Genomic DNA, 26,832 nt, shown 5'->3' on the forward strand with positions numbered 1-26,832 from the left:
ATGTGCCATAGTTGCAGACTGTCCATGGAAGCTGGAAATCATAGTAGACACTTCTAGCTTCTGGATTCTGTGAACACCAGAGGTTGGTCACTCAATTTGGGCACCTTTCAGGCAAAGCATTCTCTGGATGAAGTGGAGGACATCATAATCTCTGCCTCCTCTAATCAGAAAAGACACCCTATCCATAAAGTCATTTATTGCACTCTAGCTTCAATCCTGGACAAACAACTCACTTCACTCTCCTGCACGCCAATGCTTTTTGCCCTGCCAGGGGTGCTTAGTTGGCTTTTTGCTGCCAGACTTTTATAGATGGTGCAGTTTTCAGTTCTCATACAATTTACAGAAAAGTCGGTGACATTTCTTTAGAGAACGAGCACTTCCTATGCTGGTTGGGATAGGTAGGTATAGACTGAGCAGCTGAGAAATGCCTGGGTGAGCAAACCTTGAGTGGTCTTTTACCTTTGTATTCAGCGTTTGCGGTTTCATATTTGATTATTTGAGTGACAACAGGCTGTGTTAGTACACCACAGCTGCACGGAATACAACTCAGGTCTTCACAGCTTTGAATGTACTGGGCTCTTCGTACAAAATGCAACTTTAGGATTAGTGTAGTCATGAAAGCAGAATTCTTATTGGTTATTGTGCATTACTGAGCGGTTTTTAAAAATAAACATATATAATACATAGTAAAATACCATATGAGTGAAAACAGCGCCAAAAAAAAACTATATTATTGTGTTATATTATGACATCCAGGCTGCTACACCTCGCCCTCTAACAGAGGTAATAGTGAAAATCAAAGTAAAAAGGTAGGTCTTAAGTCAACTTAATTTTGTGGTAGTGATACAACAAATATAAACAAATAAATATTCATAAAAAATACAAATTATTCAATAAAGTGATTTAAAAAAATGTGTAAAAAAAAGTTTTAAAAAAATGTGTTTCAACAAAAGGTCTCTAATTTATTCAATAATTTATGTTTATATTTGTTGTATCACTATCACAAAATTAAGTTGACTTAATAGGCGCTACCTTTTTACTTTGATTTTCATATATAATATATACATATGTCCTTCATCAAGCACACCAGATGTGTCAGAAACCGATTGACATTCCTTTTTTTTTTTTGCCCTAGGAATGGGAGAAGAAAGGAGCCAGCTAGAATTCCAACAAAATATTCTAAATGGACTAAAGACACTTGTGTCTGATTGTCACTTAATTTATGGGATGTCAGAGACTTGCCACTTTGTGGTGAAGTACAACAGGCCTCCATCCTCCAGCAAGGGGGGGGGGGTGCTCTTTTTACATTGCACATGTTGGTGCTTCAAGGGACCAAAGCCAAGATACCTGCCACTTGTTCCCCCCCCCCCGTGGCAGTAGTCACCTCTTCTGGAAAAACAGGCTAACTGGGGACCCAGAGTGGTATCTGTAGTGGACTCCCTCCCCACTGTCTTAGCACATTTAGTCCATTGTCTGGGCTTTCGGGCATTTAGAATGTATTTTTACGATAGAGCAATATACCCATGAAACATGGTGGAAACTTTAAAAGAAAATTTTGCTATGCCAGATTTGGAGAATCCACTGTACATGAATGGAAGCAAGAAACATTTCTTTGCTATTTTATTTTGCCACTTAACTCACATTTTATCATCTATTTTAATATAAAGCCCCCCCGCACAGGACTTTACAATATATAACAATAAGAAGTTTTTTCTGTGAATAAGGTGGACTGACCTCCACATTTTGCGGTGCGGAGCCATGACAGAGACCGCAGGTGACAGACTGCATTGTGAGGTTATCAGGAGAGGAAGCCTCACAGATAATACTTGTAAGTTAACGAAAACCGGCTTTTTATACAAGGCGTACAATCAGTCAAAACTGACAATCGTGGAGTAGATTTGGCACACAGACTACAGAAGATGTATAGCAGAGAATTGGGACACTGTTCTCCATAATTCTTCAGAAACACCAAACTGCATCCAGGACTGAGGACCAGCCAGGCACAGCTTCCCTCATAGCCTGTCAGAAGAAGTTTGTGTTCGCAAAGTATTTGACAGTATTTTATAAATCCTAAAGGAAAAATTAAATATAAGTCTATAAATCAGTGTGATGTTTTGATTTATTTTTGGGAGGAAATGAGATTTGGAAATTTATAGATAATTAAAACTTCCCAAGGTTTCAAGGGTGGCTTCCAGTAGACTTTTCAGGAGCATGATTACTGTAACATATCTCTGTCTACAGAGACACTTCAGGCGACAGTCACTAAATATTCAGTTTTTTTGTGCAATAACTGTAGGGTCAATGGGGGAGGACATTGATACAAATACAGAGGAAAGAGCTGAGGGAGGATGAAGACATGAGAAAACAGGTGAGGATGACAGATGAGGGAAGATGGAGACATCAGAAAACAGGTACGGGAGGAAGGAAACTTAGAGAATCCAGTTGACCTACATGAATGAAAGCAAGAAAAAAAATTATTTGCCTTTTTTTTTTTTTGCCACTTAACTTACGAGGCATGGAAGGAAGGAAAGGAATGAGGGCATACTGTGACCTAAAAGAACAAATAAGACAGGTAAGGGAGGAAAGACATTAGAGCAGGGTTTTCAATTGGGGTTCCTTGAGCAATTTCTGCCTTTCAGATAAGCTGACACCATTGACCTTTTTAGCAACCTGTCAAGGAAGTAATTTTTCCCCAAGTGTAAGGAGAATTCTTCCCACTGATCATCACACTAATGTATCAAGAGTTGTAGATATAGAAATATTTTGCAGGGGTTCCCTGAGACCAGAAAGGTATTTAAAGGGTTCCTCTATGTTCAGAAAGGCTGCATTAGAGAATGGAGAAGGCAGGTGAGGAAGGACAGAGATGAGGGAGAATGGAAAAGGCAGGTGAAGAATAAAAAAAAATAAGGAAGGATGGAAACAAGGACCAAGGAGGCCAGAAAATAGAGAGAATGGACATGAGAGTTGGGAAAAAAGTTCTTCCTGCCATTCCGTAGTTTCATTTTTGCACATCACAGCATAATTAGTATTGATAAATGACATTATACAGACACTTTTCCATTTTAGAAAAACACTTTAAATCTATATTAACAAATATACAAATACATTTAAAATAGGTAGACAGATTTATACTTCTACAAATGACATTATAAATACAATATAAAAAAGAGGTTTACATTAAATAGTTGCTACAAACATTATGTAACAAAAAAGATATATTGTGTTTAAACTGGCCATTTGTAATTTTAGCCTATGAAATAGGCATTTAACATAACATACTTTTTAAATAAGTAATTGATAATGAAAAACTCCGCATTTAAAAAAATATGGCACAGCTGGACCAAAAAGTCCTCTGTCCTAATATGATATTCCTGGGCCCCATTATGAGGGGCTCCCACATCCCTGTGCTGAGTTTCCAGGTATAGACAACTTATGTGCCCATTATGAGGGTCTATCACTAACCCTGCCCTATGTTCTCAGGTCTGCACATTTGCTGTGTCCATTATGAGGGATTCCCACCATACTTGCTAGATTGTTATTATAAATTATAGCGAACTCAGCAGGCCCCATGGGAAACAGGATCAGATCCAGGAACTAGGGTGGAGAATCTACAGGAAAATCCAAGAAATTAAACCAGTGCATGACTCAAGGCTCCACTTTTTATGAAATAAAACTATCTTTGTACTTACCATAAAACCTTTTCCATTGAAGAACACAAGAATTCAGAAATAGGTGAGTTATATTTCAAAGGGACTTCAACTGAGGGGTGGACAACAGCCACTTACAGACACAAAAAAAATAATTGGGAACACTTAGAAACAGAAGTAACTGGAGGAGCAATGCCAAAACCAACCCAGGTGAAATGAAGGCTTCTGCAAGATGGAGAACTGCCAGAACTAGGGAGAAGCTACAAAGGATCAACCTGGTACTCCAGACCAAGACAGAAGAGATCACCACCAAGTGGAATGATACTGCTTGAACACTGAGCCTGAACCAGAAAGAGGCTACAAGAACCAATAAGTCACCAACAGGGGGAACACTGTAATTACCTGTGAAGGAAAAATATAGACCAACAATGTAATGTGATCAAAAGAAAAAAAACAGGAAAAGTGCCCTGGAAACACAGGCCCCCCAAGGGGAAACCTTGACAAAGAAGACCAGCTGTTCAACACATCAGGTCCAAGCCTTAAACACCTAACCCTTTGGATTCAGAGAAAGGAAGTTCCATGAAAAAGAGGGGTTACCTGTTCAGACAACCAATCTTGACACAAGAAATCATGAGACCTCACAGCAGAATATATGAAGGGGATAGTTAAAGTCCCAAGTGTACCTACCATGAAATCAGTCTGACTGAAGAAGGGGTAGTGTAATTGATCAGCATCCATACAACAGTAAGCAGGAATAAAGGTATACTGTAACCTCAGACTGATGCATGTGAACACCAGAGTTGTAAAGGTATGAACAGGAACCTATCCACTCTGGGATCCAGCAGAGAACTCTGCAAATCCTGCCTAATCTTAACTAAAAACAAAAAAAAACAAAAATATTGGTTCAAAGAAGCCACTAACCCACTCCGAACTAGCAAAGCATCCTCAGCCTTGGAGCAAAAAGCAGTCACAATGCTAAGATGATTCACCTGATTAGGAACATAAATGAGGCAGGAATCTAAAGCAACTTCCTCAAGAGACTGTGGATAAGCCTCAGGAGGACCTATTTCCCTATGCTCAGGTCCTATTATGTCATCTAGACGTACTCTGTCCCCTACAGTGAGTAGCTGCCAGCAGACAGAACATGCTGGGATCTTGCTGCAATCTAGGAATCAATCCAGCGTGAATAATTCCCACTATGCAAGAAATGAAAAGCACCAAGTTGCAGAAACCTCATCCTTGAGTGTCCATTAGTTGAGGAAAGCCAGATAGCAATTCATTGTCTCTAAGGAAGACACTGAAGTCAAGTGTAGGGGGATCAGGCCACTTGACCTGTCACACTGAGAATTGACAAATCTTCCCAGATTTAAGGTACTGCAATACCTAAGGCAGTGGTTCTTAACCTGGGTTCGATCGAACCCCAGGGGTTCGGTGAGTCAGTCTCGCGGGTTCGGCGGAGGTGAAGACCCACACCCGACTCATATGATTCATGATGACATGCCCCGCTTGTCCATCATTGGCTGCAGGTGGTCACACAACATCGCTTAGCCCAGTGGTCGGCAAGCCGCGGCTCGCGAGCCACATGCGGCTCTTTACACGCTTTAATGCGGCTCTTGTGTGCCGGGCGCCCGCTCCCCTCCCTCCTCTCGGGCGGCAGGGACACTGCAGCGTGATCCAAAAAAAAAAACAGCCAGGGCAGCGTGCTCAAATGCAATGATTGGCCAGTCTCGCTGCCACTCACATCCTGATAGCCAGTGATTGGCTGTCAGGATGTGTGTAGGCGGGGCAGCGTGACAAACGTGAAAGGAGCTAGGCTCCTCTCACAGTCCGCCCTGAAGACCGGAACGGCGCAGGAATATGGCGAGAGGAACGTGCGGAGCAAAGGTAAGTGAATTGACACAGGGGGGACTTGGCTTACTACTTGCTACTTACTTACTACTACTATATGAGGGATGAATTAATATGGGGGATGAATTACTATATGGGGGATGAATTACTATGGGGGATGAATTACTATAGGGGGGATGAATTACTATATGGGGGATGAATTACTATAGGGGGATGAATTACTATAGGGGGATGAATTACTATAGGGGGGATGAATTACTATAGGGGGGATGAATTACTATATGGGGGATGAATTACTATATGGGGGATGAATTACTATGGGGGATGAATTTTCATACCGTTTGTTACAACATATCTTTGCGAGCAATCCTTTTCGAGGATGCTGGACATAAAGACGAAGAAAAGGAACAGACTTTGTTGCGAAAATGACACTACATGCGAACCACTACATGCACCCTAAAATACTGATGGGATGTGCCGTAGAGACCATCTGGATGTCTCCATAATACATAGTGGTTGGTCCATAGAGACCATCTGGATGTCTCACTTCCCCCTTTAGGTCCCCTGAAACAGACATAGTCAACAAAAGATGGATATTCCCTCAACAACTTACAGACCAGAAAGGAAAGAAGGGGGATTTTCCCTGACAGACAAGAGACAAATGACCCACACAGCGTTGATTTCTTTTTTGAGGGTGTGAGCTGAACAGCCTCGCCCATTTGTTACGAACAGCTGCCAAGGTCAGGCACCAGTGAAGCTATATCCAGTTGAAGCTTACAGGTGTTGGACCACAACAGTCGAAAAAACGAATCCTCTTCAGGGAAGGTTGCAGTATGAATGCAAGGAAAAGGTGCTGGAGGGCATATAGGGTCCAATGCTTCAAGAAATTGCAAGTGCCACTGAGGGGACAGGGCCTACCTAGGGAAGGAGCAGAAGTACCTGGTCCTGGCTGACCTTGTAAGTAAAGGGGTCCATTTGGAGATGGAGTATGCTGAAAGGTACCAAGTACCATGAGGTATCTGTAAATATAAAACTCTTCTAAAGAGAGCAGTGTATTTGATGTGTGGTACCACCCTTGAAGGGGTCCCAGGGTGAAGAAAACCCTGGAAGACCTGGGATACACTGCTGTGTACAGAAACACAGGAAGAACAGTGAGGGGCAGCTGAAAGAGATACCAGACAGAAGGGTTTAGCCTGTGAGATAAAGGGAGGGACCTGAGCAGTTAGCTGACCTCTGGTTCTGAGCTCTATGGCTTGAGTGGATTGTGGGCTCTAAATGCCTATGAGTACATACTGCTGAAGTAAATGAAAATAGAAGGATTGGATTCCTCTCATTCCTCTACATACCTCTTGCATTGTGCAAGGGGTACACTCTGGCCTCCTGTGGCATTGCTAATGATGGTATCAAGAGCAGGTCCTAAAGGATAACGTGCCACAAAGCTTAACAGAGTCAAATGCCCCTTGGATATCATCAGCATCCAAAAGCACAGCCAGAGTGCTCTGCTCATTTGAATGGACATCAGTTCCAAACTTTACATGCTTGTAACAAGCCATCACATCTAGGGCACAAGGCTAAAGACATTTGCACCATCCGTTCTATGAAACAGGGACCTACCCAGCAGTGGAAAGCTCCTATTTGAGGGAATCTACCCATTCTGACACGGTTTGGGCACATTAAAGTTGCCGTCAACACAGGATGGAGAGCCAATTCAAAGCAGGATTTAGGGAGCGATTGTCAGTAAAATCCCTATACGTGATCACACCTTCAATCACTTTGGGGTCATCATAGTGGGAACAGACCACCAATTTGAAAACTGCTACTCAAAGGGGAAAAAGGTATAATACATTCTCCGGTGGGGCTACAAGTTTGATTTTAGGCTCAGGAGGGTCTGACACAGACTCTGTAAGGTATGCTGCCACAGTATCCTTAGAGCCTGTGCATACAGTGCCTCAGTATCTGTGCAAAAGCAGCTGTGAAGTCCAGAGTGAACATGGAGGTCCATGCAGACAAGAGGAAGGCTTCGGCCACACTGGATGGAGCTGAGGAAGACTTTGATGATGATGACGACCCTATAACAGGGAACCCTGGTTCTGGATTACAGGTGTGGGTGCCTTCTGTATTAACTCCCCTAGAACAACTAGGGGCATATAGGCTGAGGTCACCTGTGGCAGCAGGAGTGTCCTCTGTGCATTTTAACAAAAACATGTTGCATTGACAAAGCAGTAATACAACTAGGCCCAATGTGAGGCAAGGCGACATATACCCACGAACCTGGTGCTCATGAGGGTTTTAGGCATCAAGGGGCATCCAAGCTACTGTAGCCAGACAGTAAAAATTGATTTGAGACCAAAGATGGAGATATGGTACTTCAGGAACAGCAGCAGGTTGACGCTTCCTCCAGGCTGATTGGTGGGAGAAAGAATGCGTGCAGCACTCCACCCAATGGATGATGTCAACTCTCCATAAAAATGGATAAACTTTTGAAAGTGCACCTAACAGTGCAAACAGTGAGGTAGCTACCGATGCTTCAACAAAACCTGCCTTACTCACTGAGTCTTCAGAGATGGGGGTCACACATCGTATAGCTCTGGACGTGGAAAGCACTTTCAGGCTAACAAATACAGTAGACAAAGGTCTGGAAAGTATCACAATGTAGAGTCCAGACCTAAATGGTCACATTCCAGGTTAGTGCTTTACTTTTTAGTTCAGCAGGGTCCAGATACAGCCTCGAAAGCTAGTGCTCAGGAAACACTGACCCGGATAGCTGCAATACACCAGCTGAAGCAGCGGCGTAATAAGGAATCTTGATTGAAGTCATTGAGAAGATATATCACAAGTGAAGAAAACTAACAAAACATACTTGGGCTTTTTGTTCAGCAAAGCTGAAAAAAATACATCAAGCCTCCTAGGACCTTTGTAAAAAAAAACCAAACAAAAAAAACAAAAAAATAGAGGTATGATGGGTAAAGTAGGGGTTATAAGGGGGCTGGCTTATGCCTTACATTTTTATCTCTTTATCAGTTTTTTCCCAACCTCCTGTAGGCAGCAGTATAACCAAACCCATTTCTGAATTCCTGTATCCCTCAATGGACAAGAAAGAAATTACTTTTGTTATCACAATATCTTTACATGAACCAAACAGCAGTCTGCATTTAGAAGTCCATTAAAGAGATTAATGTAGCTCAGATTATGCATGAGGGTACAAATTCAGTCTTAAATGATTATACAGTAATTGTTGTGCTGGCTTACTTTAGGAGAACATATATTTATGCATTACATACATTTGTGCTTCAGCCTGAAGGTCAGTGATCAACTAAAGTATAAACTTGGTCATGTCAACTGCTTGAGTACACACATTCTGTCTATGGGCTCTTATTCAACACTGTTATTCTGTCTCAGAAACTAGACGACAGTGGGGTTGATTTACTAAATGAGTAAAGGTTGATCACTTAATAAAGTGAATGATGACGCAACTTAGTATAGAAAGTCAAGCTGTGTTCACTTTGATTACCCAATCAGGTGCAAGGGAAATAAAAAAATAAAAGCAGAAAAAAAATTTTTTTTTTTTTGCACATGATTGCATGATAAAAGTTGGCCCTCTTTTTTTTATTTCAACAAAACATATTTCTGATTCTTTCATACATTCAGAAGACTGGTTCTTTTTAGTGTAGGAAATTTAGCAGACAGAGGTAAAAAGTAAGAGTCAGTTTTTCTACCCTTTATAGTCCACCGACAGCATTACAACATCCCTGACTCTGCCCACTCAGAGCACACAAAATACCTCAAGGGCTGTTCTAAAATTGAAAACCTAGTTCTGGCTGTTGAGTATCCCAAACCAGACACTTCAGATGGTCTCTGGCCTCTTCAACCAGTTCAGTTAATGTGTCCTCCCAGAAGACTTCCTGCTGGACAGGGGCTTGAATCTGCGATGTGACGCGGAGGAGTGCCTTTGATGCCGAATCTTGATTAGCGGTAGTGGCCAGGCACTGTCCCCTCTAACTATTTCTAAAAAATAAATAGAAAAATAATTAATATTCATTTTCTTCTGTTACAAGAACATCTCAAAATGTTTGCATTATACTACATATTATCTTATACTTTTTATGATGCTATTTAGAGTTCTTGCCTACCTTGTAAGGTCAGTTGAACTTTTCCCTGCCTATAACCAATCCTACCTATTGGTCACTGAGACCGTCCAATAAGTTAAAGTGAAAGTAAGCAAATATTGCCTAAATACATCTATCATGTGTATTCCTCATTTAATCTCCAGATCTGTGCAGTACTCCAATGTGAGACTTTTATTGAAAGTAAGACCGATCACTGCTGCTCTCTGTCCTTGTGCAGGGTGATTGGTCTGGTCTCCACCCCCTCTTGCAGTTTTCTGCAGGCACTCTGTGGGGGGGGGGGGGGGGGGGGGGCTGCTGGGTCCCTCCCATAGCTTTACTCTCTGCACAGGCTAGGTGCTGCACAGTGAAAACCACGATATTATTTTGATGTACCAGTGACATTATCAAAGGCATTTAGTGCACACAAAGTGGATTTATATCCTTTGTGGCTATTGAGGAATATACACTATATTGCCAAAAATATTGGAACATCCCTCCAAATCATTGGATTCAGGTGTTCCAATCACCTCCATGGCCAAAAGTGTATAAAATCACAGACTGCATCTACAAACATTTCTGAAAGAATGGGTCGCTCTCAGGAGCTCGGAATTCCACTGTGGTACCGTGATTGGTTGCCACCTGTGCAATAAGTCCATCCGTGACATTTCCTGGCTACTAAATATTCCACGCTCAACTGTTAGTGGTATTATAACAAATTGGAAGCAACTGGGAACAACAGCAACTCAGCCACCAAGTGGTAGGCCACATAAAATGACAGAGCGGGGTCAGTGCATGATGAAGCACACAGTGCGCAGAGGTCGCCAACTGTCTGTAAAGTCAATAACTAAAGACCTCCAAACTTGGTGTGACCTTCAGATTAGCATGACAACAGTGCATAGAGAGCTTCATGGAATGAGTTTCCATGGCTGAGCATCTGCATCCAAGCCTTGCACCACCAAGTACAATGCAAACCGTTGGATGCAGTGGTGTAAAGATGCTAGAACAGTGGAGACGTGTTCTCTGGAGTGACCAATCACGCTTCTCTGTCTGGCAATCCGATGGACTTGTCTGGGTTTGGCGGTTGCCAGGAGAACGGTACTTGCCTGACTGCACTGTGTCAAATGTAAAGTTTGGTGGAGGGAGATTATGGTGTGGGGTTGTTTTTCAGGGGTTGGGCTTGGCCCCTTTGTTCCAGTGAAGGGAACTCTTAAGCATACCAAGACATTTTGGACAATTTCATGTTCCCAACTTTGTGGGAAGAGTTTGGGGATGGCCCCTTCCTGTTCCAACATGACTGCACACCAGTGCACAAAGCAAGGTCCATAAAGACATGGATGAGCGAGTTTGGGGTGGAGGAACTTTACTGGCCTGACCCAATAGAACATCTTTGGGATGAATTCGAGTGGAGACTGCGAGCCAGGCCTTCTCGTCTGACATCAGTGCCTGACATCACAAATGCACTTCTGGAAGAATGGTCAAACCTCCCCATAGACACCCTCCTAAACCTTGTGGACAGCCTTCCCAGAAGAGCTGAAGCTGTTATAGCTGCAAAGGGCGGGGCCAACTCAATATTGAACCCTATGGACTAAGACTGGGGGGCCATTAAAGTTCATGTGCATGTAAAGGCAGGCGTCCCAATACTTTTGGCAACATACTGTATTTAAAGTTTTGCTTTGAAGAAACAGATGCTTGGAAGGGGTAGGGCCAAGCTCAACATTTACAGAAGTCAAGATTTGTATGTAACATCAGGTGCCTAGATCTCTTACGGTTCTAAATTCTAGTGTTCACTAAAGAAATGTTTTGCCATTTTTTTTCATGCACTCAACATTTTCACTTCCAACCCAAAAATAGAAATAATAGGTTTACTTCTTCACTTTGTCTTTCTTTCTTTCCTTCCTTTCCTATTCTTCTAATCACTGCCCTCTTTACTCTAGTTATGTGTTTTCTAATGTCTTGACCAGGAACTGATGATGTGATTACTTGATAGGCAAACCTTCTCTTACAACACTCATTCTGAAAAATTACAGCAAGTGCACTTAAAGTGTAAGATCACCTTTTCACAAAAGAATGAACACCCTACACCCTCTCTGGTCCCTGCTGCACTTACTTCCATGGGTGATTAGCTGTCACTACCCACGCAGCTGGTGCAGCCTTCTGGGGATTTGGACGCCTACTATTCCTCTTTTCTTAGCTTCTGGAACAGATCCAATCTGACTGGTTTACATGGTCATGTGCCCACACCTGACCAATCAAAATTGCTTTAATTTGTCTCAGAAGCCCTAAAAGGAAGAAGGGGCAGAAGAACAGGGCTTTTAAAATTCCCTGACCGCTGCACTGCCTGTATGGGCAGTGACAGCTGATCACCCACAGAAGTACAGCAGGGATGGGGGAGAAGAAAGGGATTGTTTAGGGTGTTATTTCACCTTTTAATTTTTTGGGAAAGTGAACCTACACTTTAAAACTGAAAGCTAAACACATAGATGAAATACATACATGTGAGCGGTTTTATCTACCAAAGGATTTCTCTTTCTAGGAGTTCTAGGTTATACGTAGCTCTGCTACACAGCACAGCCCTGTAGAGTTCAGGTACTTGCACGGTCTTTTAAACTTGCTTGGAGTTCAGCTTTAAAGTAATATTAAAGACAAATTAACAAGAAACTAAAGAATAAAATGTGTCCATTCACACCTCTCTCCCCTTCTCCTCATTGGCTGCGATTGACAAAAGCAGCAGCCAAAGGCTTCTGTTACTGTCTCAGCCAATGTGGAGGGAAAGTCCCTGAAGAGCCGAGGCTCTCGTGAACATCGCAATGGGGCTCAAATGAAGGTGCATGAAGGTAAAATCCTTCTACCTTTAGAACCACTTTAACCTATCTTCCTGTCTACCAGGCTGAAGCAGGTTAAAGATTGATTAAGTTTGTTAAACCCCTTGAAGGTGTGAAGTTTTAGTGTGAGGTATGCTCCTGCTTAGACCCTGTGGTTTTTTAGTTAAAGTGTAACTTCATCCTAAAGGGGAAGTTTAATTTCTACTCTCTGTCCCCTCTTCTTCTATTTTAGCACTTTTTTTGGGGTGGGGTGGAGCAGGTACCTAGCTTTGACAGGTACCCAGTCCCGACTTCTGTTTGGATCAATGTGGCGGATCCACTAGATGTCCCCCCCCTCCCCTGCTCACAACCTTCTGGGACATGTTACAGGACCCAGAAGGCTGGGGAACCAGTTACAAAGTGCAGCAAGGATAATGCATGCGCAGTGGAAAGCTGGCTGTGAAACCACAAGGAATCACAGCTTGCCCACAGTAAACATGCCAGCAGCACTAGATCCCTGGGCAGGTAAGTGCCATTTAGTAAAAGTCAGCAGTTACATAATTTGTTTTTTCAAACTTTTTTCAAACAAGGCAAAGAACCACTTTAATCTCTTCAATAATCTGAACTGCACCAGACGTTATACTTACGGTTCTCACAGTGCGGTCCATCCCATCCACTGCACTCGCAGTAGTAGCTGTTGTGTCGCAGGATGCAGACTCCCCCGTTCATACATGGATTGGGTTTACATGGACTCACTTTGGATTTTGCCTCTGAAATTTAGAAAGGTCATAGTGAGCAAACATATCTGTACAGCCTCCTGTGTCATAGTAGTACCTTGCAATATGTTTCTTAATAAATAAAAGATTTTGTAAATTTAGTATAAAAAGAAAAAAAAAAAGATACAAAAATGTTTATTCATGTATGTGTGCTATGTAGTTTCCCAATTAACCAGTGCAATTTTCTTTGTACATCTGATAACTGAATGCTGGTTGCCTTATCACCATCTGTGCTGGTTTTTGCATGGAAACAGCATGTAGAAAACAAGTTATAACAGATCACTGGATACACTTTTTTTTCCATCCTACTGAACACTGTCACTGGGACAGAAAATGATAGGAAATCCAAAAGGACATGAAGTGAAGGATAATAAACCTTACAAGGGCTCTATCCATTCTTTACTATATAAGCTTTGTCTGGAGATACATATTAGGCAGTATAATAAGCACTTCACCTTCACAAACACGCTGTACGATGTCATCCTCATACTGGCTGAGCACACTGTAGCTCGGTATGTGAGTGAGGAATCTCTCTGATCCTGCTATTCTCAGCAGGGCATTCCTTTGAATCCTCCCTATTCCAATGACAAAGACAGAAATCCCATCATCCCGTAACTTCTGTGCAGGAACCGCTGCATCTTCTGCTCCACGCCCATCACTCAGCACGATCACGGCTTTCTTCACCCCAGGCCGAGCACCCTTCTGGATGGACATGACATCATTGTGGATGTGTAGGAGAGCGTTTCCAGTGAAAGGTGAACCTCCCCGGTAAGGGGCCCGGTTGATGGCACTGATGAGGCCTGATACGGTTTCATGGGCGTCCAGACTAAAGATGGTCTCAGGCTGGTTACTATATGTGACAAGTCCCACCTGGGTGATATCCCGGTTTATGTCAAACTGGAGGGAAACCATTGTTACAAAGTTCAGCAGACGGTTAAAATTGTCTTGTCCTATACCAGAGGAGGCATCCAACATGAAGACCAAGTCCAGAGGTTGTGCCGGGCAACCTGAAAGAGACAGCAAAGCGTTACTAGTTGGCTAGGAATATCTGTGTGTGGATTCAGTACCGCAGGCTAAAAAGTTTGGATGAAGTTTTATTTTGCAAAACCTTGCTACAACAAATCAATTCAAAGACTAATATTCTAGGTAGACAATAAAATATTCACACTGGATTCAGTTATGTACCTCTTAAGTAAACTTTACAAGTGTTTTAATTAGTACAGCAATCCGCCTTAATACTGGCTTTCTATTAATCCCCTGAAGAGCTTGATTGGGGGAAGGGAGGGTAAGCACTGTAGGGGATGGAAACCCTCAGTATGCATGCCTGGGCTGGCATGCAATGGCATTGGCCGTAATCAACAGCCCCCCAAGCTGCCAGTTACAAGGCCCACTCACCTCCCTGACATCAGTGAAGGACCATGAAGTTTGTTCATTGGGGCTGATCTGAGGTCTGAAATTCATGCATTGGAGTGGACCTGATGCCAGAAGTGTATGGACAGGGGCTGATGTGAGGTCTGAAGTGTATGGACTGGGGCTAATCTGAAGTGTATGAACTGGGGCTGAGCTGAGGTCTAAAGATTATGGATTGAGGTCTGAAGAACATGCATTTGGGATGATCTCAGGTCTAAAGTATATAGATTGGGGCTAAGCTGAGGACTAAAGTGTATTGAATGGGGCTGAACTGAGGCCCAAAGAGCCTGCGCTGGGGCTGATCCGAGGTCCAAAGAGCCTGCCCTGGGGCTGAACTGAGGTCCAAAGAGCCTGCCCTGGGGCTGAACTGAGGTCCAAAGAGCCTGCGCTGGGGCTGAACTGAGGTCCAAAGAGCCTGCGCTGGGGCTGAACTGAGGTCCAAAGAGCCTGCGCTGGGGCTGAACTGAGGTCCAAAGAGCCTGCGCTGGGGCTGAACTGAGGTCCAAAGAGCCTGCGCTGGGGCTGAACTGAGGTCCAAAGAGCCTGCGCTGGGGCTGAACTGAGGTCCAAAGAGCCTGCGCTGGGGCTGATCGGAGGTCCAAAGAGCCTGCATTGGGGCTGATAGGAGGTCCAAAGAGCCTGCATTGGGGCTGATCGGAGGTCCAAAGAAAATTACAAATTTTAAACAAAATTCTACTAGTGTATGGGCAGCTTGATACTACAATTCACTGGAATGCCAAATGTTGAACATGACACAAATGTGGAAAAGGTTGCTGACCCCTGCTCTACTGTATTGTATGGAGCTATCAATCTAAATCTGGAGGCTCACTGACAGTATTTTTTAGGTGGCAACAAAGCCACTTTCTAGTTTACGCTTTTCCTAGTTGTAAGATCCAAAACAATCGTAAATGTGATAGACATCGACTAATGCATCACCAATACAAAGAAAATTTGTTTTGCTTAATTTAAACTGAGAACTGCTCAACACAATGGGGTTGATTTACTAAACCTGGAAAGTGCAAAATCTGGTGCAGCTCTGCATAGAAACCAACCAGTTTTTTCTTTGTCAAAACTTAATGCAGGGCTTTACAAATTTGCTTTGAATCTAGGAGCCAGCTGAAAAAAATTTAGGAGCTAGTTTTTTTTTTTTTGTTTTTTTTTAGTGTAGCGTGGGTCGTCAGCGCTGGAGCAAAGCGTTTTTGCATTGAAGTCAATGGGAGGCATTTTTGCATTGAAGTCAGTAGGAGGCAGTGTGTGAACCAAGGCACCAGGGATTTGTCAAGCCCTGGCTTAATGGAACAAGCTAAACTTGGAAGCTGATTGGTTTCTATGCAGAGCTGCACCAGATTTTGCACTCTCCAGTTTAAGTACATCAACCCCATTGGGTGGCAGATTTCAATCAAAAGCTGATAGACAGCTTCTGGCAGGTGTAGGACCAGCATAAGACTCCAAGATATCCATTTTAGAGCATATCAATAGGAAATCCCATCACCAAAATCAACAATCAGAGCAACTGCAGTCTGAAGACTAAAGGAGCAGTTCCCCATGTCTACTCTATATTGCAGTTGTGTACGGTGAGTGCACAGAGGTATCACTTCTTGGCCTTTTGGCTAAATCCGAGTGTAGTATGAATACACACAAGGGCACGCCTGCACTGCACTCTCATGACTGCGCTAACCATTAGAAACCAATCAATGTAGTTTCTGATCACGTGATCACGATAAAAGCCAGTCAGGATAATCATTGGAGATGTGTTTCAAAGTTCTCCAGCCTGCAGAGAGCAATGTGCCTATCTCTATGTGTAAAGGGGAAAAGTTAGAAAGCTTAAGTGTGTAAAAAACATGTAAAAATTTGAAAAAAAAGCATACAATAAATTTAACAAAAATGCCATTTTTTCATATTTTGTTTCATTTGTCAGCCTCTAAAAAAAAAAATAGCATGCCAAATGTCCTTAACCAGTTGTAGACTTTGGGTAGGCTACAAACACGTCAAAAAACTTAAATCACAGTACACAGGGCACATGTAGTAGGCCCGGTTCTTCTGCCACTTCCCCTTTCCGGCATGCCAGTGACCAGTAGTCTCAAGCTGCCTATACATTAGTATGGATATTATAAATGGCGGACTGCAGTCCGGATCCAGACCAAGTTGCTGGCCAATATGGAATACCACAGTTCAGCCATTTAGGAGCTGACTTTTCCCCCCAAGTGTGAAGTGGGGGGACATAGGATACCATTGTGGGGGGGTGTAATGTGAAAGGGGGGACAGAGGACACCACTGTGGGGGGGGGTAATATGAAGGGGAAACAGATGACACTGCTGTGGGGGGGGTAATAGGAAGGGGGGACAGAGGACACCGCTGTGTGGGGGTAATGTGAAGGGGAAACAGAGGGCACTGCTGTGGGGGGGTAATATTAAGGGGGGACAGAGTACACTGCTGTGGGGGGGTAATATTAAGGGGGGACAGAGTACACTGCTGTGGGGGGGTATGTAATATTAAGGGGGGACAGGGGACACTGCTGTGGGGATAGGGGGGGAAGTGTGACAAGTTGGGCTGAGGACACGGTTGTGAATTGAGGGGTGGTGAGATGAAGGTGTGTTTGAGATATACTGGGGGGGGACAGAGGATCTGATGTAAAAATGGGATTGTGATTTAAGAGGAAGGGGGCTGTGATGTGACCTCGGCTGAAAGAAAATTTTACTCATCGGACCTCCGTGAATTTTAATTCCGTATCCCTGCACTGACTGGTAGAATTTTGTTGGAAAATGTTTCATTTTAGGAAAGTTCAATGATTTTCTAATCGTTAGTGGGGTCAAAATGATTAGCTTTTCACCACAGCGACTGAAAATTCAAAGGAACAGGATGGAAAATTGTTCTCGAACTAATTTCTAACAGTGTACGTGGTTATCGTTAGAGAAAGTCCATTCGTTCCAAAACTGAATGTTAAAAGCAAATTTTTTAAGTACTTTCAAACAATACTCGTGGTAATAAAAAATGTTGGTAAGAGCTTTTGTATGGATATTCATACAAATGTTTGTTTGAAAATCTACTAGTGTATGGCCAGCTTTAGTTTTGAATTTTTTTGCACTCATAGTTGTGCTGCTAATAGCAAGTTAACCACTTGCCCTCCTGAGGACTTACCCCCCTTCCTGACTAGGGCATTTTTTGCCTACTTTAACTGACAATTGTGCGGTCATGCAACGCTGCACCCAAATTAAATTTACGACTTTTTTTAACCACATAGTGAGCTGTCTTTCGGTGGTATTTGATCGCATGTGCATTTTCCATTTTTTGCGCTATGAAAAAAAAGTCCGACAATTTTCAGGAAAAACAATATTTTAGACTTTTTGCTATTAAACATGTCCAGTAAAAAAAAATGTAAAAAAAATCAAATTTCGTCATAAATTTACATCAAAATGTATTCTGCTACATGTCTTTGCTAAAAAAAATCCCAATACGTGTAACTTAATTGGTTACAAATGGCATTTATTTTTTACTAGTAATGGGGGCGATCAGCGACTTATAGCGGGACTGCGGCGGACATTCTGACACTGGGGGGAACTGACTTGGTGTCACTCACATCCCCAGTGACACCAATACAGTGATCAGTGCTAAAAAAAAAAAAAAAAAAAAAAAGGACTGTCACTGTACTAATGGCACTGGGCAGGAAGGGGTTAACATGAGGGATGATCAAAGGGTTAACTGTGTGCTGGGTGTGTTTTACTATGGGGCGGTGTCAGTGTGCTTCACTGTAATCACACTGCTTTGGATGGCTGTGCATAGCACAGCCATCCAAAGCAGTGTGCCCGAGCTGACAGGAAGAACTGTTAGTAAACGAAACAGTTCTCCTCCCCGTCAGAGATTCTCAGAAATCCCCGGGCCCCAGTGAGTAATCACCGGCTGGGGCCCAGTGATTGACAGCCACGTCCGCGAATGGTGGCGTGGGAAGGGCACACGCACCCCCTACCCGTAAAATGCAAAAATCATGTGATCTTGCACACCCATGCCACCCTGTAGCAGTATTTCTGCTATAGGATGGTCGGGAAGCGGTTAAACTCAATTATTATATAATAAAAATAACAAGTTTAACTTTCATTAGTCGTACAACTATGACTAAGTGTTTATTAACCGATGTGCAGAGAACTTTTATAGTTACATATACAGAAACGTAAACAAACTACAGTTTCAATGTGATTCCTGGCCCTGTCTGTTTTTAAGGCTTCATTGTGGTAGGTCTGGCCTGTAGAATACTAATTTCAGCTGCACTTACTGTATATTCACATACTTTGCTACTTGCTTTGATATCTTAAAGTAGAACGTTTTCATTTTGGATAGCGTGCGCAAGTGAGGGTTGTAGCCCATCTTTTTTGGCAATTCATGTCTCATTGAGGAGACTTCCCTTCACTTCTTGTCCCAAAACAGAAGTGAGAGGAAATCTCTTTAAGATGAGGGAAATATTTGGTTGTTACCAGAACTAGTGACCTCACTGAAAGATTTCCCCTCTATTCCTGTGCTAGTGACAACCCAAAATTTGAGATTTTGTTTCGCTTTTACTTTCAGTGATAACAGTAAACAGGACAAATAGAGAGAGTGTATGTCTGTAACTGGCACAGAGAGCAATAAAAACCTGACAAGTCTTCTAATCCATCTAATTTGCTTTTAGATCTGGTTTAACTAAAGAAAAAGTTATAAAAAAATAAAAAGACAAAAATGTCAAAACTGCTGTGGTCCATAAGGGGTGAACAGTTGTGAGAGCTCAACTTATTAAACGTTGAGCCAATTATATAATATCCCTAATTCTGTTTTCTGACCTTGGGAGTCGATGCTGCAAATCCTCTTCTGCAGTTGAGGTAGCTGGTTGAAGAGTTTCTGAGGGCTATCGTATGTTATCAGATTGTGTGGATTTGCCACAATTTCAGCCATCTCTTCTTTACTTGTCTCGCTGGAGACACCAATAAGGAAAACCTCATGGTTCCTGGCATGCAAGGCTGGCTCTGCCACGGCATCTTGCGACGTGGATCCAGTGAGCAGCACCACGACGCGAGGCAGGTCGTCTCGGATATCGGAAAAGGCTGGCGTGCTCTTGAATCCGTGCTGTGTGATGTAACGTAGGGCTTTTCCTGTGTACAGCCCCCCACCCAAAAACTGCATGGAGTCCACAAACTTCAGCAGCTGCGCGATGTTCTCGTACTCATTGATCTTCACCACCATGTGCACGTCGTTGCTGTACTGGGCCACTCCCACATTGACTGGTGATTCATCCGACAATGAGGCTTGTATGAAGCGCTTGAGGAAGGACTTGTGACGCATGAAGGACTCCAGTGATGAAGAGGAAGAGCTGTCCAGCAGGAACAGGAGATCGATATTACACTCCAGACTTAACTTTGGAGCTGAAACAAAGACGGAACTAATATTAGAGGGAAAAAAATAACACATGGGGCTATTTAACAAAAGATTGAAAAGAATATTTAATCTTTTTCATGTGTAGGACAGCAGAGCCTTCTTGGAACAGAAAGCATTCACATCTCATTCGATTACATATCCCAAAAATAAGAGAATTACTCCTGATCTATAGGGGGAACAGCCATGCAAATCATTCTTTTTTGCCCCATTTGCTAATTTACCTCCCAAAACTGATTGTTTTTAGGACAGATATATTATAGAGACATTTACACTGATCAGAAATAATATGACCACCCACCTAACATTGCAGAGGTACTTATTTTACCACCAAAACAGCACTGACCCATCGAGGCATAGACTGCACTAGACCTCTGAAGGTGTGCTGTGGTATCTGGCACCAAGCCATCATTAGCAGATCATTGCCTCCGGCGGCTTGCCTTCTTTTAATACTGTATCCTGGTGCCATCTCTGTGTGATTGTGATTCACCAGACCAGGCTCCCTTCTTCCATTGCTCCATGGTCCATTTCTGATGCTCACAATGCCATTCTAGACACTTTTGGCTGTGGATATGGGTCAGAATGGGCAACCTTACTGGCTATGCAGCCTCATAAACTATGATACATGGGGGTTGACTTGCTAAAACTGGAATGCAAAATCTGTTGCAGCTCTGCAAAGAAAGCAATTAGCTTCGGAGTTTTGTCAAAGCTTAATTGAACAAGCTGAAGCTAGAAGCTGATTGGCTCCCATGCACAGCTGCACCAGTTTTAGTAAGTTTCCCACACTGCGTGTTCTGACACCTTCTATTGGATTGGATTACAAAAGCCAGCCTTCATGTGCATCAATGAGCCATGGCCACACATGACCCCGTGGCCAGTTCACCAATTTTCCTTCCTTGGATCACTTTTGGTCAGTCCTGACCACTGCAGGTCATGAACATCCCACAAGAGCTGCAGTTTTGAAGTTGCTCTGACCCAATCAACTACGCACTACAATTTGTCCCTTGTCAAAGTTACTCGAATCCTTACGCTTTCCCATTTTTTTCTGGTTTCATCACATCAGCTTCAGGGACAACATGTTCACCTGCTGCCCAATCTAGTCCACCGATATTCAGATACCACTCTAATGAGATAATCAGAGTTATTCACTTTACTTCTCAGTGGTCATAATGTTATGCGTGATTGTTGTATACTGAATTGCATGCAGATGTATGTATGTAATAGCAATTAGAAATGCAACTTTATACAGGAATAAAAAAAATAAATAAAAACCCTCACCACACTCAGCATCTCCTCCAAAACCAACAGGACAAATGCAGTGATACTTGTCTGCCCCCTCTGGGATGCAGGTCCCTCCATTCTTACACGGCTGAGAGTCACATGGATCTGCAGGAAACAACGATTACATTTAGATAAGCCAGAAACTATACCAAAGTGACATCTTAAGTGCGCGGTTATTCTGTGCCTTTGTGATTGCACAACTTCTTGTCAGAAGGCTTTAAATTTGACCTCCAGCCTGCGCTTCACTCTTGCACAGTTGTACCGGATCCTCTCCTGGACTGAAATTACTTACCGATTTCATTGCACACTGTGAGCTTCTCACATTGTGCATTAGAAGCTGAAGCAGTATTTCCTGGCTGGTAAGGGAAGACCAAATAAACATCACCTTTAAAATGTGAGAGCTAATATGTCTGTCTGGGTTGTATACCTGTCTGTGACCCCACAGATTTTTCCTCACTGCCCAAACAAATGGGGGAGGCTGTGGCTGCCAGGGCAGGAAGGTATGGACAGTAATAAAAATATTGTCAATAGTTATAATCTTTCCCCACTCTGCTACAAATGTCTTTTTGTCTATGTCCCTGCTGAAGAGATTTTCCATCACAACCTCTCATGTTAACAATGATTCCACTGAACAGAAAGTGAGAGGAAATCTAGGAATGAATTTTTTATGTGCATTTTGAAGCATCTGTCATGTGTCATTGTATAGGCACTTTGAGCATTTGTAAATGCATTTTGCAGCATGTGTACTTTCAATGCATCTACACTGTGTGCACAATTATTAGGCAAGTGAGTATTTTGACCAAATCGGCATTTTAATGCATATTGTCCAATTCCCGGCATTATAAACGTGAATGCTTATTTAATTTAAGCATATCAGGTGATGTGTATTTGTGTAATGAAGGGGGGTTTGGCCTAAGGAGCTCAAAACCCTACATCAAGGTGTGCATAATTATTAGGAAGCTTCTTTTCCTCATGAAAAAATAGGCCAAAAAAGAGATTTAAGTGACTCTGAAAAGTCAAAAATTAGTCTTTCAGAGGGATGCAGCACTCTTGAAATTGCCAAATGGTGTGATCACAGAACCATCAAACATCTTGTCACAAATGAACTACCAAAGATTTGAGAAGTATCAAATGTGAAGCTATTAGGAACCCATTATCCTCCAGGGCTGTCATATTGCAGAACTGCAACCTATCTGGAGTGCCCAGAAGTACAAGATGTTCACAGCTCAGGGACATGGCCAAGGAAAGGGAGGCTGAAACCCGACCACAACCACTGAAGAAGACACATAAGTTGAAACGTCAAGACTGGGCTAAGAAATATCTGAAGACAGATTTTTCAAAAGTTTTATGGACTGATGAGATGAGAGTGACTCTTGACAGACCAGATGGATGGGCTCATGGCTGGATTGGTAACAGGCACAGAGCTTCACTACGACTCAGAGGCCAGCAAGGTGAAGGTGAGGTACCTGTATGGGCTGGTATTATTACCGATGAGCTAGTTGGACCTTTTCAGGATGAAGATGGACTCAAAATCAACTCCCAAACCTACTGCCAGTTTTTAGAAGACACATTCTTCAAGCACTGGTACAGGAAAAAGTCTGCATCTTTCAAGAAGACCATAATATTTATGCAGGACAATGTTCCACTGCATGCATCTCCACTGCATGGCTAGCCAGTAAAGCCATTAAAGATTAAAAAATAATGACATGTCCCCCTTCCTCACCTGACCTAAACCCTATTGAGAACTTGTGGGCCCTTTACGATGAAGGAAACCAGTACACCTCTCTGAGCAGTGTATGGGAGGCTGTAGTTGCTGCTGCAGAAAAAGTTTATCATCTGCAGATCAAGACACTGACAGACTCCATGAATGGAAGGCTTATGCCTGTTATTAAAAAGAAGGGTGGCTATAATGGTCACTTTTTTTTAATATAAGAAATGTTTATTTGTAAATTGAGTTTTTTTTTTAATTATTCTCACTTTTTTTATTCTCCGAAGAAAGCCAAAATCTCACTTTTACTTTCTTAAATATTCAGGTTTGAGATCTATTAACATTTTGGATTGACTGATGGCACTGTCGTTGTTCAATAATTAAACAAATCCTCAAAAATACAACTTGCCTAATAATTGTCAAAACAGTGTATAACAATAAAATGTACACAAAAAAATGCATTTTAAAGGCACAACACCACATTAGAAATACTCAAATACAAAAATTAGCACTCAAATCCTCTACCAAAAACCCAATAAGTTACTTAGCATTCCTTCCCCTGAAGTACAAAAATATAAAAATAATAATAAGCAAACTTAAATAAATAAGCAAGATATAAATATAAAGTCCCATACACCTAAAGTCCAAAGTAAAGTCCAAAAAGTCAAAAATCAAAAAGGATCCTTGCACGTGATTTCCCAATAGCTCTTTTCTTCCTGAATCAAATTAGCGGTGTGCTTCAGAAAATCTTCAAATACCTCAAAGAAAAAATCTCAACATAGTATATTACCCCAATTATTAAAATAAAGTGCCACATGTGTCACATGCAGATACACAGAAGTGCCACAGCAAACGTGAAAACTCTGGACTCTAATACTTCAATTAGTAACTCCACTGCACACAATATGAGTGCATAATTACCCCAACATAAATACAATCAGCATAGGGTCCATAATATAGATGAGAATGCCTCCAAACATTGTTCTCACATCTTCTCCAACCTTTTCCCATAGACCTCATAAACAGACCAGGGACCAGGGATCAGTATGTGTATTAAAAGATAAGCAAATTTTATTGTAGCAACTTACATTTAAATTTGATGAAAACAGCTTCCATATAGTGAAATAATCCAGAAGAAGAGACCCCCCTCCTTAGCGGTAACTCTTTACAATCACCACTGTGTATCTGCATGTGACACGTGTGGCACTTTATTTTAATAATTGGGGTAATATACTATGTTGAGATTTTTTCTTTGAGGTATTTGAAGATTTTCTGAAGCACACCGCTAATTTGATTCAGGAAGAAAAGAGCTATTGGGAAATCACGTGCAGGGATCCTTTTTGATTTTTGACTTTTTGGACTTTAGGTGTATGGGACTTTACATTTATATCTTGTTTATTTATTTAAGTTTGCTTATTATTATTTTTACATTAGAAATACTGTTTTAAATGAAAACGTAGACTGGGCCCAGCAGATCAAAGGGCAAATACAATCAGTACCTCTTTAAAAAAAAAAAAATAGAAGAGACAACTTGAAACTTTGTAATAGTCATGGAAATCAGCAGACCTTCTGTATTCAACAACCGACTACAGGCAGGACAGATGCAGAGCAATAGCAGGCAGTAGCAGTCACCAGGTCTGACAGAGCGCACACACTGTCAATAGCAGAGTTAACCGGCTGATGGTCAGTATAAGCATAAACAAGCTAATCACAAAAGCAGTCCAAACATTTCACAAATCCAAGTCAGAGAGACACAGGCACTAGGTTAAAGTTCTGAGTTCCCTTTATAGGGGGTTAATGAGAGTCAGGTGTGCACAGAAGCTGCGTGAGCTGCAGAAACGTGTAACAGCAGGTAGGTGCCAAAGGTCCAAAGTCAACTGTCACACATGCATTTTGTTGTTTGACAAACAAACTTGCAAGCAGATGTTCATCCCAAAGCATTAGCTTTTCTAAAAAGGCAGTCGCAGATGTTGAGGAGAAGTAGTGTTGAGGTGGAGGGGAATTGAGGCCCACCACCAGCAATTGTGGTGGGAACAGAACCATAAAACAACTCCTTTCCTGAAGAGAATCAGCTAAGACGTCCCACCTTTTAGGATGCTCCGCCTACAATAAATAGAACTCCTTTCTGTGCAGGGTATAGCCTACAGAGTAAGGAGGAGCTTACACTTGTATATAGTGTCCACCTCATAGGTGCAGGGCTTGTAGCCTAGAGTGGCCTGCTGTCTCCCTCAATAAAAAAATATTGCAGCTACCACTGTTGACAGTTTTTAATTGTGCAAGCTCCAATGGCTATAAACTTGTTCTAAATCAGGAATTTGATAGGTAAAGAAGAAAGGATAAACTTGACAGCGGCAGAGCTTGCAGCGCTGACTGTGCCTGTATTTCTCTCCTTAAAAGAATACAGAAAGCTCTACAAGTGACCTATGCGTGAGATAAAATCATGATCAGTAAAGAGGCTTTGTTGGTAAACTCTATGGAATTAAAGTATTACTAAACCCACAACAGTAAAATCAGTCTGTATATGGTAAAAAGCATGCTTGTTATACCCACTGTAGAACCTAAGGGGTTAATCCTCCACATTGTGTAAAAAGGTGGTTTGATCCTGTCTTCTCTGATCCTCCCCTTATTTTACTGTCCCCAATTTATCTGCTCTAGGAGTCACTCTGCACATGCTCAGTTTAGTATGTATTGCTAGAGAGTTTTTTTTTTTTTTAATTGGGAGGGTGTATGTGATCAGCACAGGGCCAATCAGCACTGTCCAGACAGAGGGTCAGGGGTCATTCAGCCTAATAGGACAGTCAGAGCAGAATGAAAAATCCTCCTACAAGCTTTAATCGGTTTGTGTTTACTGTGGGAGACCAGATATAGTGGGTGCAGGGTCTGGGGAGACCAGATATAGTGAATGCAGGGTCCGGGGAGACCGGATATAGTGAATGCAGGGTCCGGGGAGACCAGATATAGTGAATGCAGGGTCCGGGGAGACCAGATATAGTGACTGCAGGGTCCAGGGTTTAGTAACACTTTAAGGCAGAAGGGTCTCAGCTACAGTAAGTGGTAATAGGTAACTCTGTATCCCTAATGTTGCATCAAAAAGCAACTAGCTAATGTAGAGCGAAAGTCAAACACATTTACCAGAGTGAGCATTACCTGGACACGTGGTACGGTGGCACTCTGCTTGATGCTTTGTGAAGTATCGCTTCCAGCTGTGGTACAAAGACAGAAATTACACACAAAACTTCCAGCCTTGGTTATGGACCACCACCCCAACAACATCATCCCAGACTTTACAGCTCTGCAGGAAGAGGGTGAGAAGTGCTGGATCCAAAGAATGGTTTGGTCTTGAAAGGCTCTCATACATTGAAAGGCCTCTAAAGCGTGTTTCAGAAAAAAATGCAAAAGATATGGAAGATGAAGAGAATCATAACAATAAATGAGTCCAAATTTAATTATTTAAATCATGAAAAGACAGATAAACGCATTTTGGAAATCTGAAAAGTCCTCCTTCACCAAGACCCTAAAGTCACAGTGAGTATAATGTATATTGGCAACAACCAACCACTGAAACCTTTTTTTCTGATATTTCCTGCAAACTTTACACTTCAAATACCAACTAGTGAAACTGTCTGAGTCTAGTATTCTTCATCCTCACCATGGTCACCTCCTCTGCTGGTTATTGTATTTTATCAGCCATCAATCACACTTATCAGAATGCCCAAACTGTCACTGCAGCTGATTGGATGCAGATGCTGTTTGGCCAACAATTTTCTATCCAGCTGCTTCCAGATTCAGATTGAAGAATGTAAGGTTGAAGGGTGCCTGATTTGTGATCAATTTAGATACAAGCAACTGAAAAAAAGT

General features: G+C 42.3%; 2 protein-coding genes across 2 annotated transcripts in view; one reads left to right on the forward strand and one right to left on the reverse strand.

The window, feature by feature from the left end:
* Positions 1–2,101, forward strand: part of AFAP1L2 (actin filament associated protein 1 like 2) — a 158,197-nt gene extending 156,096 nt beyond the window's left edge. Inside the window, exon 19 of the mRNA XM_089653051.1 lies at positions 1,136–2,101. Within this exon, the coding sequence (XP_089509177.1) occupies positions 1,136–1,162 (27 nt within the window). The 3' untranslated portion in view covers positions 1,163–2,101. The remainder of the gene's footprint in view (positions 1–1,135) is intronic.
* The window catches only part of VWA2 (von Willebrand factor A domain containing 2), a 92,527-nt gene continuing 67,298 nt past the window's right edge, over positions 1,604–26,832 (reverse strand). The window contains exons 9-14 of the mRNA XM_089653052.1: positions 26,122–26,177; positions 21,264–21,371; positions 19,397–19,975; positions 13,634–14,185; positions 13,050–13,172; positions 1,604–9,500 (exon numbers count right to left, since the gene is read on the reverse strand). Coding sequence (XP_089509178.1) covers positions 9,373–9,500; positions 13,050–13,172; positions 13,634–14,185; positions 19,397–19,975; positions 21,264–21,371; positions 26,122–26,177 — 1,546 coding nt within the window. The 3' untranslated portion in view covers positions 1,604–9,372. The remainder of the gene's footprint in view (positions 9,501–13,049; positions 13,173–13,633; positions 14,186–19,396; positions 19,976–21,263; positions 21,372–26,121; positions 26,178–26,832) is intronic.

This window comes from Staurois parvus, unplaced genomic scaffold (assembly GCF_062004578.1).
Source record: "Staurois parvus isolate SC_StPar_1 unplaced genomic scaffold, SC_StPar_1.0 ptg000697l, whole genome shotgun sequence".
NCBI lineage: Eukaryota > Metazoa > Chordata > Amphibia > Anura > Ranidae > Staurois > Staurois parvus.